Source organism: Nerophis ophidion, linkage group LG21, assembly GCF_033978795.1.
Source record: "Nerophis ophidion isolate RoL-2023_Sa linkage group LG21, RoL_Noph_v1.0, whole genome shotgun sequence".
NCBI lineage: Eukaryota > Metazoa > Chordata > Actinopteri > Syngnathiformes > Syngnathidae > Nerophis > Nerophis ophidion.
Genome location: NC_084631.1, coordinates 29656987 through 29673332, shown reverse-complemented (window position 1 = coordinate 29673332; position 16346 = coordinate 29656987). Strand labels below are relative to the sequence as shown.

At 37.2% G+C, this 16346-nt stretch overlaps 1 protein-coding gene across 3 annotated transcripts in view; it reads right to left on the bottom strand.

Annotated features, from left to right (window-relative positions):
• Positions 1–16346, bottom strand: part of rims3 (regulating synaptic membrane exocytosis 3) — a 96087-nt gene that overhangs the window by 13060 nt on the left and 66681 nt on the right. For 2 of the 3 annotated variants that reach the window (XM_061881471.1, XM_061881470.1), the window contains exons 3-7: positions 12094–12235; positions 11913–12025; positions 10568–10669; positions 10346–10485; positions 5271–6688 (exon numbers count right to left, since the gene is read on the bottom strand). In XM_061881471.1, the coding sequence (XP_061737455.1) occupies positions 6476–6688; positions 10346–10485; positions 10568–10669; positions 11913–12025; positions 12094–12235 (710 nt within the window). In that variant the 3' untranslated portion in view covers positions 5271–6475. Of the gene's footprint in view, positions 1–5270; positions 6689–10345; positions 10486–10567; positions 10670–11912; positions 12026–12093; positions 12236–16346 lie in introns of those variants that run through there. The other variant, XM_061881472.1, reaches the window with a different exon arrangement.

Genomic DNA, 16346 nt, shown 5'->3' with positions numbered 1-16346 from the left:
TCACAGGAAGACAAAAAGTAAGTATTTTTAACTAAAATAAAATGTCAACGCAGTCCTGTGACCATTATATTTTGGACATTTTTTAACAAATTTTCTTTTTGAATCTCAATAATTGGCTATAATAAATGCCACATGGCCATACAATACTTCATGTATCTACAGATTCTAAGCAAAAAACTCACTCCTGTTACTTTCGGTCCTGCTACTCAGGTGTTTACAGAAGCCTTCTCTTTTAAAGTATTTGTTGTTGTATTTTGAGACTTTCAGCGAGCAAACTGTATCAATTCTTATACTTTTCCATTTTTCTCGCACTACTTAAGTCTATTTTCTTGAAACATTTTTTTTATTATTTTTTTTACAAGAAATATTCAAAAATGAATTGGGTTTTTACTCAGTCCTGTTACCCTAATTCATTATTATCTTCTGTGAAAAATTTGGACTATTTCTTCAAGTCAAATGGTCACAGGAAGACAAAAAATAAGTAATTTTAACAAAAATAAAATGTCAACTCAGTCATGTTACCTTCATTATATTTCTGGACATTTTTTTAACCAATTTTCTTGTTGAACCCCAATAATTGGCTATTATAAATGCCACATGGCGAGATAATACTTCATGTATTTGCAAATTCTAAGCAAAAAACTCTTATATGTTTCCATTTTTCTCTTACGACTTAAGTTTATTTTCTTGAAACATTTTTTGTTTTAGAAAAAATATTCAAGTCAATGGGTTTTTACTCAGTCCTGTTACCCTAATTCATTATTACCCTTTGTAAAAAATTTGGACTATTTCTTCAAGTCAAATGGTCACAGGAAGACAAAAAACAAGTAATTTTAACTAAAATAAAAGGTCAACTCAGTCATGTTACTATTTCTGGACATTTTTTAACCAATTTTCTTGTTGAATCCCAATAATTGACTATTATAAATGCAACATGGTGACACAATGCTTCATGTATCTGCAAATTCTGAGCAAAAAACTCTTATGTTTCCATTTTTCTCTTACGACTTAAGTTTATTTTCTTGAAACATTTTTCTTTTTAGAAAAAATATTCAAGTCAATGGGTTTTTACTCAGTCCTGTTACCCTAATTCATTATTACCCTCTGTGAAAAATATGGACTATTTCTTCAAGTCACGTGGTCACAGGAAGACAAAAATTAAGTAATTTGAACTAAAATAAAATGTCAACTCAGTCATCTTACCTTCATTATATTTCTGGACATTTTTTAACCAATTTTCTTGTTGAATTCCAAGAATTGGCTATTATAAATGCCACATAGCGACACAATACTTCATGTATCTAGAAATTCTAAGCAAAAAACTCTTATGTTTCCATTTTTCTCTTATGACTTAAGTTTATTTTCTTGAAACATTTTTTGTTTTAGAAAAAATATTCAAGTCAATGGGTTTTTACTCAGTCCTGTTACCCTAATTCATTATTACCCTTTGTAAAAAATTTGGACTATTTCTTCAAGTCAAATGGTCACAGGAAGACAAAAAAATAAGTAATTTTAACTAAAATAAAAGGTCAACTCAGTCATGTTACTATTTCTGGACATTTTTTAACCAATTTTCTTGTTGAATCCCAATAATTGGCTATTATAAATGCAACATGGTGACACAATGCTTCATGTATCTGCAAATTCTGAGCAAAAAACTCTTATTTTTCCATTTTTCTCTTACGACTTAAGTTTATTTTCTTGAAACATTTTTCTTTTTAGAAAAAATATTCAAGTCAATGGGTTTTTACTCAGTCCTGTTACCCTAATTCATTATTACCCTCTGTGAAAAATATGGACTATTTCTTCAAGTCACGTGGTCACAGGAAGACAAAAATTAAGTAATTTGAACTAAAATAAAATGTCAACTCAGTCATCTTACCTTCATTATATTTCTGGACATTTTTTAACCAATTTTCTTGTTGAATTCCAAGAATTGGCTATTATAAATGCCACATGGCGACACAATACTTCATGTATCTAGAAATTCTAAGCAAAAAACTCTTATGTTTCCATTTTTCTCTTATGACTTAAGTTTATTTTCTTGAAACATTTTTTGTTTTAGAAAAAATATTCAAGTCAATGGGTTTTTACTCAGTCCTGTTACCCTAATTCATTATTACCCTTTGTAAAAAATTTGGACTATTTCTTCAAGTCAAATGGTCACAGGAAGACAAAAAAATAAGTAATTTTAACTAAAATAAAAGGTCAACTCAGTCATGTTACTATTTCTGGACATTTTTAACCAATTTTCTTGTTGAATCCCAATAATTGGCTATTATAAATGCCACATGGCGACACAATGCTTTATGTATCTGCAAATTCTGAGCAAAAAACTCTTGTTTCCATTTTTCTCTTACGACTTAAGTTTATTTTCTTGAAATAAACTTAAACAGGACTGGATTTTTCCTCAGTCCTGTTACCCTAATTCTTATCACACTTTGTGAAAAATGTGGACTATTTATTTAAGTCATATGGTCACAGGAAGACAAAAAATAAGTATTTTTCTAACTAAAATAAAATGTCAACTCAGTCCTGTTAATACCTTCATTATATTTTTAACACATTTTCTTGTTGAATCCCAATAATTGGCTATTACAAATGCCACGTGGCGATACTGCAAATTCTAAGCTAAAATCTCACTCCTGTTACTTTCGGTCCTGAGTTCCCAGAAGCCTTGTCTGTTCAAGTAGCTATTGTAATTTGAGAGACAATTAAGCGGAATAGCCCTTATAGTGACGAGTACGTTGGATTGACGTTATATTATGGTTTGGACACCCCTTCAGTACTTTCACATTCAAAAAAAAAAGCCTGCTGCTCGCGCGGCTTTGACAACATTCCGCTCCCCCCAAAAATGGCCATGCATGATATTAAAGTGATATAAATATTTCATAAAGCGTTCATAAGCCCCAAAACTCGCATCCTTCGACCTCATTTAAAAACATCAACACATTTGAATCCCTCGCTCTCGTTCTTTAACGTTGCAGAAAGGCAATATTTCGCTTTTGGAATGGATCCGTCTCTCGGTTTAAGGGCGCACTATATCGTACTGCACAAGCATATACAGGTTCCAAAACATGGGGAATAACAGTAAATATTCAGGGATTGTTGTTTTTTTTTGTTGTTGTCGACATTCAGCAGAGAACATGGATTTTTCGCCAGATGTATCGGACTTTTTCCCTCGTCAAAGGTTGTTTGTTTTTTTTGTTTTTTTTGTTTTTAAGACTCACACCCCCAAAAAATATCGGTGTGCAAATACAGTGTTTGTACTTTTCGACGTGATCATGCCAGTTGTCCACAAAAAAAAGGACACTAATTATTCATACACATACGTACATTATATGTGGAATAGTAGACAATAGTATAGGTCGAGAGAATTTAGTGAGGATAAAAAGCCTCCAAAAAGGAAATGGAGTAGAAATGCTAACTTGTACTTAAGTGCTCGTCAACGGGGTAAAACACGCCTTGCTCCTTCCGTCACGGGCAAAAGAACAGTAAACGTCCATCGCTGGCTCCGCCCTGCTACCGTACGACTTTGTTGGAGGACAACATTTCACTTCCTACTACGTCTTTTTTTTTTTTTTGCGCGCGCGCGCTTGTTCCTTTTCGAGAAGGAGGCGAGAAAGTGCTACGAGTTGTTGAAGTGTGATGAGAACGGAGCAAGGATGTAAGGTACACATGCAGAAAGAGCTATGTTGCAATAAAGTGCAGTCTGGAAATCAAACATGGCAACATTTTGTTCTTTTTGTGTTGCAGAATGTTGTTGTTGTTGATGCTTGGGAAGCAGAGGCGCTCTCAAAAGGCCCCAGATGATGCCCTGATGTTTCAAATCTACTTTCCATGTGTCTGTACCTTTAAAAGCCTGTTTTGGAATGAAGCTGTCCATACCTCATCTCCTTCATCATGTCCTTGGAGGAGCTCCAGGTTTTATTTTAAGACGTGTAGCAAAGCCTGGTTGTTTCCCCTTCTTTCTAGTAAAGCTGTCTTCAAACTCGAAACCATATTGTTTTCCTGTTTTTTTCCCTTCATGACATCATGAAACCCTGTTTAGTGAAGTTTCAGGTTTTATTTTATGACTTGTAGCAAAGCCTGTTTTTCTTTCCCTTCATGACGTCATCAAACTATGGTTAGCGGGAATTTTAGGTTTTGTTTTAAGACGTGTAGCAAAGCCTGTTTTTCTTTCCCTTCGTTACATCATGAAACCCTGTTTAGCGGAGTTTTAGGTATTATTTTAAGACTTGTAGCAAAGCCTGCTTTTCTTTCCCTTCATGACGTCATGAAACCCTGGTTAGCGGTATTTTAGGTTTTATTTTAAGACATGTAGCAAAGCCTTCTTTTCTTTCCCTTCATGACATCTTGAAACCACAATTAGCGGAGCTCTAAGTTTTAAATTAAGACGTGTAGCAAAGCCTGTTTTACCTATATACTGTACACATATATATATATATATATATATATATATATATATATATATATATTTACATACATATATATGTATATATACATATATATATATATATATATATATATATATATATATATATATATATATATATATATATATATATATATATATATATATACATACATATTAAAGATGCGTGGAGAGGCAATTATATCATCCGCAACCGCATCACCAAAGTCGTCATCCACCCGCAGTTCACCCTAACCAACATTTTATCAGAACCGTACCCTCCCGCTGAAATACATCAAAGGTTGGCCGCCTTTACCACTCACAGAGCTATTTAACCCTGTTTCATAGAGTAATGAAGACAATTGGAGCCGCCAACGTTCTCGCGACTAACTAGTAGCATTCATCCTGATGACAAGAATATGGGCATGCTGATAAGTCATTGCCTTAGACACCTTCAACAACATGTACAAACCGATTGTTGGTCCGGCAACATGTTGTGTGCAGCTTCCGCAATCAAACGTTCAAGATTGAAAGGCATACTGGGTGATACAAAGTACACTGATGGTTGTGATATAAACAACTTTAACACTTACTAGTATGCGCCACGCTGTGAAGCCACACAATACAAGATTGACAAACACATTTAAGGAGGACATCCTCACAGTAACATAACATAAACGCAACACAACAAATACCCAGAATCCTTTGTATACATGACAATATCCTGATTATATTTTACATCCCCGCGCCCCCAACCCCGCCCACCTTACCGACGCACAGGGGGGGGGGGGGGGTAATAAAATAGTCAGGAAGTGTCATGACTATAAAGGATTCTGGGTATTTGTTGTGTTGTGTTTATGTTGTGTTACTGTGAGGATGTTCTCCCGAAATGTGTTTGTCGTTCTTAATTGGTGTGGCTTCACAGGAAGCTATCCACAAGCTCATGTCCATTTTTCCTTCATGATGTCATGAAACCCCAACAAGCTGGGCATTAAGTTGTATTTTAATATGTGTAGCAAAGCCTACTGTTTAAAAAAGTAATAATAATAAAGCTGTCCTTAAGTTGATGGCATACATTTTGTCCTTCATGACGTCAAGAACATTAGTTGGCGGCCGTCTCGGTTGGCTTTCAAGACGTGTAGCAAAGCCTGCTGTTTGAACAACTAATAATTACAAAGCCGTCCTCAAGTTGATGTCATAAATGTTTTCTTTCATGACGTCAACAACATTAGTTGGCGGTGGGCTCGGTCTGATTTCAAGACGTGCGGCAAAGCCAGCTTTTTTTTAAATGAACATTTTTCATAAAGCTGTCCTCAAGCTGATGTCCAAAATGTTTTTTTTTTTCTTCATGATGTCATATAGCTCACGTGGCAGAGCTATAAGTGTTATTTCAAGACGTGTAGCAAAGCCTGCTTTTTTTTTTGTGTGTGTGTTATAAAAACCTGGAAAAATTCCGCAGAGAATCTCCTCTTCCCTCATAGGTGGAACAAACAAGCGAGGGAGATGATGGTCATAAACAGGCTCGATTGACGCGTATTTTTGTTACTCTTGCATAATAGGGGACCTTTTGAGGCGCCTTTCCCAGAAAGTGTTTTATCCAGCGTCCACCCTGAATAGAAACAATGTGTCGCCATCTTAGGCCGAAGGAGAGGTTGCAAGCAGACATGCAGAATGCAGCCAATCGAGACATGAAGCAAGCTGTATAAATATGTCACAACAAAAGCAGTGGTGCCTTGCATTATGTCAACGTTTGGCCCTGGGAGTCATTGTCTCTGCTACATCTCCATACTCTAGTTGCGTCTACATGGACACAAACAATAAAAATTGCTTTGGTTTTAAAAAATAAAGTTTTTTTTCCCCTTCATTTGGCGTAAAGAGTTTAAAAAGTATGGTATCGCGGAACCGTGAAATGCAGGTTATGGCACCGTGGGTAATGGAGGAGAGGAATGCTACGTTTCCTGGTCGAATATGTGGCATGGATTGGGGGTTTCCTAACGTGTGTCTCGTCAAGGTACAGTCTTGAGGTGCTATGTACAGTACGAGCGCTGGCGGGACCCAGCTTTAGGCGCACGAGGGGCTGGTGGCGCTCTCCAGGGACGACTGCGAGAGGCGGCGAGCAAGGGGCCCGATGCTGGGGTCCGCCAGGGAGGAGGTAGGGAAAAGCTTGTACCAACCACTGACCGTGGCGGAGAGGTCCAAGTCCTCCAGCAGGATCTGGGCCATTCCCATGAAGCACTTGTGGTCCATCCGTCCATAGTCGCCCCACACTATTACCTGCAGGCCGGGACAATGTTGTTCAAGCATCATTTTTATGGTCTTAATTGTTTTTAGCAATCAATCAAAAACGGCAAATGATTTTTTTTTAAGAAAAACACACAAAATACAATATTATATATATATATATATATATATATATATATATATATATATATATATATATATATATATATATATATATGTATATATATATACATATATATATATATATATATATATATATATATATATATATATATATATATATATATATACACGGTGGGGCAAAAAAGTATTTAGTCAGCCACCGATTGTGCAAGTTCTCCCACTTAAAATGATGACAGAGGTCTGTAATTTTCATCATAGGTACACTTCAACTGTGAGAGACAGAATGTGAAAAAAAATCCAGGAATTCACATTATAGGAATTAAAAAAAAATATTTGTAAATTATGGTCAACCATTCAAAGCTCTCACTGATGGAAGGAGGTTTCGGCTCAAAATCTCACGATATATGGCCCCATTCATTCTTTCCTTAACACGGATAAATCGTCCTGTCCCCTTAGCAGAAAAACAGCCCCAAAGCATGATGTTTCCACCCCCATGCTTCACAGTAGGTTTGGTGTTCTTGGGATGCAACTCAGTATTCTTCTTCCTCCAAACAGTTGAGTTAGTACCAAAAAGTTCTATTTTGGTTTCATCTGACCACATGACATTATCCCAATCCTTTGCTGTATCATCCATGTATCCATTTTGGTATAAACTCAACTCGTCGTGTTTGGAGGAAGAAGAATACTGAGTTGCATCCCAAGAACACCATATCTACTGTGAAGCATGGGGGTGGAAACATCATGCTTTGGGGCTGTTTTTCTGCTAAGGGGACAGGACGATTGATCCGTGTTAAGGAAAGAATGAATGGGGCCATGTATCCTGAGATTTTGAGCCAAAACCTCCTTCCATCAGTGAGAGCTTTGAATGGTTGACCAAATACTTATTTTCCAACACAATTTACAAATAAATTCTTTAAAATTCCTACAATGTGAATTCCCTGATTTTTTTTCATATTCTGTCCCTCACAGTTGAAGTGTATCTGTGATGATAATTACAGACTTCTGTCATCATTTTAAGTGGGAGAACTTGCACAATCGGTGGCTGACTAAATACTTTTTGCCCCAATGTATATATATATATATATATATATATATATATATATATATATATAATCAACTCTATAGACACTTTTTTTGTAAAAAAAACAAAAAAAACATCCTCATTTATTTACATTAAATTAATTATTCAAGTAAAATGTAAATTTTTGAATAATTGTATGTTTTACTTTTGTCAAATTGTTTGGCACACTTTAACTCAGTGTAACACACTTTGAGTAACTACAAAAAGCAGCTAATAAATATAATGCATTGTTATTATTTGTATTATTTTATGCCTGGAATACATATTACTGCAAAACAATTATGACCTTGTTCTCATAAAGTGGCTTTACTAAATATTTCTTTAAAAAACTAATCCTCAGAAGATTTGACTCAAATTATGGATTTTTTAAATCTAATTGTTCTGCAAACAATATATGCATTATTTAAAAATATAGTTATGTATAGTCATTTAAAATTAAATTTTGTATTACCTGTTCTTAAAGATAAATATACCATTAAAACAAGTAATTTAACATTTTGATTCATTACCACCTTCTTTTATGGATTTATTCCAAAATATAAAAGTTGGTTTTTTTTACGAAAATTGAAATTTTTTTTAGTTTTGTTTATTTTTTCTTAAAAACAAATATACATTTTATTCATTAGTATACTTAACTTAAAATTAATTGATTGAATGTTTATATTTTTCTTTCCCGAATAATTTATTTAATGAAAATTGTAAAATGATTGAATGTATCCTTTGAGATTGTTCACATTTTAATGCCTTAAAAAAAACTGTTATTTAAAAAACAACAACATTAATTTCAAATACATTTTTTCAAAGAATAAATTACATCTATGAAATATGTTAATTATTGAATATTTAATTGGGATTTAATCACATTTGCCGAGAATACATTTCACTGAAAAACAATTATAACTTTATCCTCATAAAAAGACATTACAAAAAATAATTCTCAACAAAACCAAATCCTCACAAAATTTGACTTTATTTTTAAATCTAAATATTCTGCACAATATATGCATTATTTTTCCTTAATCCTAAAAAAAAAAAGTATACTTATCTTAAACAATATGGTTATTTAAAATAAAAGTTTATATTACCTGTTTTAAATATATATATATATATATATATATATATATATATATATATATATATATGTGTGTGTATAACATTAAAATATGTAATTTGTTGAGTATCCAATCTAACATTTTGATTCATTAGCACCTTCTTTTATGGATTCATTCCAAAATATAAAAGTTGTTGTTGTTGTTTATTGTAAAATTTTAAATGTTTGTAGTTTTGTTTCTTTTTTCTCAAAAACAAATGGCTTGGCACTCAGCATCAAGGCTTGGAATTGGGGGTTAAATCACCAAAAAGGATTCCCGGGCGCGGCACCGCTGCTGCCCACTGCTCCCATCACCTCCCAAATTTCACCACACCTAGGGGGGCAGTGAAATAGCTCGGTTGGTAGAGCGGCCGTGCCAGCAACCTGAGGGTTGCAGGTTCGATCCCCGCTTCCGCCATCCTAGTCACTGCCGGTGTGTCCTTGGGCAAGACACTTTACCCACCTGCTCCCAGTGCCACCACACTGGTAAAAATTAGATATTGGGTTTCACTATGTAAAGCACTTTGAGTCATTAGAGAAAAAGCACTATATAAATATAATTCACTTCACTTCTCATTTTAATTTATGAATACACCTGCCTTAAAAAACTGTTATTTAAAAAAACATTATTATCAAATACATGTTTTCAAATAATTTATTAAATCTATTAAATATATCAATTATTGAATATTAAATTGGAATTTAATCACATTTGCCGGGAATACATTTGACTGAAAAACAAGTGTGAGTGTTGTTAAAAGGAAAGGCCATGTAACACAGTGGTAAAAATGCCCCCCACCCCTCTAAAAAAGTCCCATTTTTTTTGTACTGTTTTGCTGCCATTAAATTCTAAGTTAATGATTATTAAAAAAAATAAGAAATCTCAGTTCCAACATTAAATATCTTGTCTTTACAGTCTTTTCAATTGAATATACGTTGAGAAGGATTTGCAAATCATTGTGTTCTGTTTTCATTTACGAATTACACAACGTGCCAACTTCCCTGGTTTTGGGTTTTGTACAATCATATATGCTACCAATACCATAATTATATTACAGGAGTCAACTGTCAATGTCTCCAGTTTGTAAAAGAATCATTGTCTTTGACTTGAAAGGACCAAATTAAGGCTTCAATGGCCATCGGCAGGGGTGCCGAAAAGGGGGGGGGGGGTAAAGGAGACGGATTCTAGGGGTCCATGATGGAGGGGGGCCCAGAGAGGCCCCTAATGATGAAATTATATGAAATTATGTATTGGGGGCCCTGTAAAGATTCTTTTCATGGGGCCCAAAATCCCTAGCGGCGCCCCTGGCCATCGGTATTAGTCAACACGCAATCTTCTGAAAACGGGCACAAGAAGTTGAATGAATAAATTGAGTGAAAATCAAAAGTCAAAAACCTGGAGGACTTTGCCCTGAGGGCTCTCGTCAAACAACAGAGGCTGCTGGTAGCTGGGGTCAAGGTTCTTCTTCACCACTTTGGTTTTCTTCTTAGCCAAGCACACGCCGTTCTCCAGAACGTACACCTTCACGTAGGTCGCTGCACATCCCGGGAGAAGAATAAAATTAACACAAAAAGGAAAAAAAAAAAGACACCAAAAAAAGTGCCATTCAATATTTACCAGGTGTATTCTTGGAGCCCGGTTTGGGGATCAAGCCTCGGGCCTGGTTGACCTCCACCTCCAACTGACCTCCTCTGTCCACCATCCCGACATGGACGTCCCCTGAAGAACGATTTGTTGAAATTATTTCCGAGGAAATCCCAAATTGGAAGTCTTGAATGTGTGTATGTTGTCCCCTTTCCCAATAGAGGGAAGCATAGAGCTGCGACTTGGTCCTTATGACTTTATTCAAGCATCATATCTTTATTATCACTCTCTTTGGTCCACCGGACACCTTTGCAACTTGTCCTCAATACGTTTCACGCCAAGGGGCTCAAACTTAATTCAGTGAAATAAACTGAAACTAACGACCGTATTTTCTGGACTATAAGGCGCACTTAAAATCCTTCAATTTCTTATAACCCGGTGCGCCTAATATACGGCATAATTCTGGCTGTGCTTACTGACCTCGAATAATTTTTATCTGGTACATGGTGTAATGATAAGTGTGACCAGTAGGTGGCAGTCATACTTAGAAGATACATGTAGACTGCAATATGATGGCAGTAAACAACACTAAAACTTTAAATGTTCCATTGAGAATAAAGAACAGTACAGAGGGCACTCAAAAATCTGTTTAAATGTTTTCAGGGACTATCGGCTGCCCGAACATAAACACAAAGTGGTTCGGGAGGAATTGAAATCGATGCTGGCGTTGGGCGTAATAGAAGAGTCACACAGTACTTGGTGCAGCCCCATAGTTCTGGTGGGTAAGATAGATGGGTCTGTACGGTTCTTTGTGGATTACCGAAAGGTAAATGATGTGTCACGGTTTGATGCCCACCCAATGCCCCGTGTCGACGAGCTCCTGGAAGGCTTCTCGGCCTGAGTCTGGCGGTGGAGGTCTGTGGAGGAAGGCGTGGTTTGAGCACCTGTTGCGGAGGGGGGGTTGTGGGAGATCGGCTATGAAGTACAGCTGGCAGGTGATTGGATTGCCCCAGCTTTGGCTGATCATCTAATCACCTGTCATTCTTATCAGTAGTGGTCTGGGCCATGAGAGGGCACAAACGCTGGAGACAAAAGCTGGAAAGAAACGCTGGAGAGAAGGGCTGGAAAGACACACCGGAGAGACACACGAGGGAAATACCCAGGGGAGAGACTGAAAAGTCGGGAAGCGTACTGCTGTCGCTGTGTGTGCGCAAATTAAAAAAGATTGCTAAAACAGGACTTCCAGCGCTCCAGTCCAAGTCTGTCAGTGTCAGGGGAACCCACGGGAGAGGAACTGTTACAGTTTGTGTTGGCCGAATGCAGAGATGCCTGAATTCATTATCAGGCTGTGGGAACAACTGGTCGTCGGTGCACTTACCCATTGGAGGTGTGGCTAATGTTTGCCGCCCTACGATCTGGGCGGGGCCTAGCCCATCCAGGAAGTCGCTGAACTGGCTCTCGGGCCCGAGGCGCGTGGTGGGGAAGACGAACCTGAGAAAGGTCACATGATTAGCGTCGGCTGGTCTCACGTGAAGCCTTTGCGCCGGGCGGACACTCACGTTCCGTCGGAGCTGTTGGAATTGGTACTGCCGTCGGTGGAGTCCTTGCTGCCCTGCCGTGTCACCCGGTTCCTCATCTCCACGGCGATGCCGGTCTCTGTGCTTCGTCGGATGGTGCTGCGCAGTTTCTTGGTGCCGGCATCTTGAAAGGAAGACTTCCATTCATCAGCTCATAATGTGCTTGACGGGTGTGATAAGGAGGTGTGGTTACAAACAGCTACATGCTAAGCTAACGACGGGTGTGCTGGATTTACACTTTACACCACTGGTGTTAAACCCAAAGCCCGGGGGATAATTTATGGCGGCCCGCAGCAGAATTAATCGTGCAACGTAATTTACGTACTCTGTTACTTCAATTAACTCAGCCCGCCAAAACATTTCATGTGGTTTTCAATATCAATTGTTGTGGCCCACCACGTCGTTCTATTTGCTCCACCACATCATTCAACCTGTCCTGCCATGTTATTGTATGTGGGCTACTACGTCATTTTATGTACATATATGTATGGGGGAAAAAAAAAAAAATACATAAGAAAAATAATGACATTTAAAAAAAATATCTATATATATATATATATATATATATATATATATATATATATATATGGATATACACACATATATGCGTATATATATATATATATATATATATATATTAATTAAAAAATATGTATATATATATTTTTTTCCCTTACATATATATATATATATATATATATATATATATATATATATATATATATGTGTATGTATATATATATAAATGTATATATGTATGTATATATATATATATATATATATACATATGTATGTATATATATATAAATGTATATATGTATATATGTATGTATATATATATATATATATATATATATATATATGTATTATATAAATATATATGTATGTATGTATATATATATATATATATATATATATATATATATATATATATATATATATATATATATGTGTTAACTTTAGAATTTGATGCCAGCAACACATGACAAAGAAGTTAGGAAAGGTGGCAATAAATACTGATAAAGTTGAGGAATGCTCATCAAACACTTATTTGGAACATCCCACGGGTGTGCAGGCTAATTGGGAACAGGTGGGTGCCATGACTGTGTATAAAAACAGCTTCCCAAAAAATGCTCAGTCTTTCACAAGAAAGGATGGGGCGAGGTACACCCCTTTGTCCACAACTGCGTGAGGAAATAGTCAAAACAGTTTAAGAACAACGTTTCTCAAAGTGCAATTGCAAGAAATTTAGGGATTTCATCATCTACGGTCCATAATATTATCAAAAGGTTCAGACAATCTGGAGAAATCACCCCACATAAGCGGCATGGCCGGAAACCAACAATGAATGACCGTGACCTTCTATCCCTCAGACGGCACTGTATCAATAACCGACATCAATCTCTAAAGGTTATCACGACTTGGGCTCAGGAACACTTCAGAAAACCACTGTCACTAAATACAGTTTGTCGCTATATCTCTAAGTGCAAGTTAAAGCTCTGCTATGAAAGCGAAAGCCATTTATCAACAACATCCAAAAACGCCGCCGGCCCGAGATCATCTAAGATGGACTGATGCAAAGCACACCTTCAACACATATTTTTCTTCCTCCAAACAGGACGAGTTGAGTTTATACCAAAATGGATACATGGATGATACAGCAGAGGATTGGGAGAATGTCATGTGGTCTGATGAAACCAAAATAGAACTTTTTGCTATAAACTCAACTCGTCGTGTTTGGAGGAAGAAGAATACTGAGTTGCATCCCAAGAACACCATACCTACTGTGAAGCATGGGGATGGAAACATTATGCTTTGGGGCTGTTTTTCTACTAAAGGTACAGGACGATTGATCCGTGTTAAGGAAAGAATGAATGGGGCCATGTATTGTGAGATTTTGAGCCAAAACCTCCTTCCATCAGTGAGAGCTTTGAATGGTTGACCAAATACTTATTTTCCACCATAATTTACAAATAAATTCTTTAAAATTCCTACAATGTGAATTCCTGGATTTTTTTTCATATTCTGTCTCTCACAGTTGAAGTATACCTATGATGAAAATTACAGACCTATGTCATCAGTTTAAGTGGGAGAACTTGGACAATCGGTGGCTGAGTAAATACTTTTTTGCCCCACTGTGCATATATATATATATATATATATATATATATCAATCTATCAATGTTTATTTATATAGCCCTAAATCACAAATGTCTCAAAGGACTGTACAAACCACTACGACTACGACATCCTCGCAAGAACCCACAGAAGGGCAAGCAAAACTCACACCCAGTGGGACGCCAGTGACAATGATGACTATGAGAACCTTGGAGAGGACCTCAAATGTGGGTCCCCCTAGGGGACCGAAAGCAATGGATGTCGAGCGGGTCTAACATGATACTTTGAAAGTTCAATCCATAGTGGCTCCAACACAGCCGCGAGTGTTCAGTTCAAAGCGGATCCAAGACAGCAGCGAGAGTCCCGTCCACAGGAAACCATCCCAAGCAGAGGCGGATCAGCTGCGTAGAGATGTCCCAAACCGATACACAGGCAAGCGGTCCATCCTGGGTTTCGACGAGCGGTCCATCCTGGGTCCCGACTCTGGACAGCCAGTACTTCATCCATGGTCATCGGACCGGACCCACTCCACAAGGGAGGGGGGGACAGAGGAGAAAAAGAAAAGAAGCGGCAGATCAACTGGTCTAAAAAGGAGGTCTATTTAAAGGCTAGAGTATACAAATGAGTTTGAATGTGAGACTTAAATGCTTCTACTGAGGTAGCATCTCGAACTGTTACCGGGAGGGCATTCCAGAGTACTGGAGCCCGAACGGAAAACGTTCTATAGCCCGCAGACTTTTTTGGGGCTGTAGGAATCACTAATAAGCCGGAGTCTTTTGAACGCAGATTTCTTGCCGGGACATATGGTACAAAACAATCAGCAAGATAGGATGGAGCTAGACCGTGTAGTATTTTATACGTAAGTAGTAAAACCTTAAAGTCACATCTTAAGTGCACAGGAAGCCAGTGCAGGTGAGCCAGTACAGGCGTAATGTGATCAAACTTTCTTGTTCTTGTCAAAAGTCTAGCAGCCGCATTTTGTACCAACTGTAATAGTTTAATGCTAGACATGGGGAGACCCGAAAATAATACGTTACAGTAATCGAGGCGAGACGTAACAAACGCATGGATAATGATCTCAGCGTCGTTAGTGGACAAAATGGAGCGAATTTTAGCGATATTACGGAGATGAAAAAGGCCGTTTTAGTAACGCTTTTAATGTGTGACTCAAAGGAGAGAGTTGGGTCGAAGATAATACCCAGATTTTTTACCGAGTCGCCTTGTTTAATTAATTGGTTGTCAAATGTTACAGTTGTATTATTAAATATAGGTAGGTGTCTAGCAGGACCGATAATCAGCATTTCTGTTTTTTTGGCGTTAGGTTGCAAAAAATTAACGTACATCCATTGTTTAATTTCATTAAGACACGCCTCCAGCTGACTACAGTCCGGCGTGTTGGTCAGCTTTAGGGGCATGTAGAGTTGGGTGTCATCAGCATAACAGTGAAACCTAACACCGTATTTGCGTATGATGTCACCTAGCGGCAGCATGTATATGCTGAAGAGAGCAGGGCCAAGGACCGAACCCTGGGGAACTCCACACGTTACCTTAACATAGTCCGAGGTCACATTGTTATGGGAGACGCACTACACCCTGTCAGTAAGATAAGAGTTAAACCAAGACAGGGCTAAGTCTGACATACCAATTCGTGTTTTGATACGCTCTAATAGCAATAGATCATTAGTCATTTTTGCGAGGGTTGTCTCAGTTGAGTGATTTGCCCTGAAACCGGATTGAAAGGTTTCACATAGATTGTTAGACGCTAAGTGTTCATTTAGCTGCTCTGCAACAATTTCTTCGAAGATTTTCGAAATAAAGGGAAGGTGAAACATCGGTCGGTAGTTTACCATGAGGTCAGGATCGAGGTTAGGTCTTTTAAGGAGAGGATGAATAACCGCTTTTTTGAATGCTACATACAATATATATACACAGCATATATATATATGCTGTGTATGTATACAGTATATATATATATATATATATATATATATATATATATATACACATACATATACACACGTGCACACTTCTTGAAAAACTTCCATAAAATTAAAGTACAAATGATACAGCTTATCTACCTTAGTCATATTTTTTGCGCTGAAGAAACTTCTCTATGA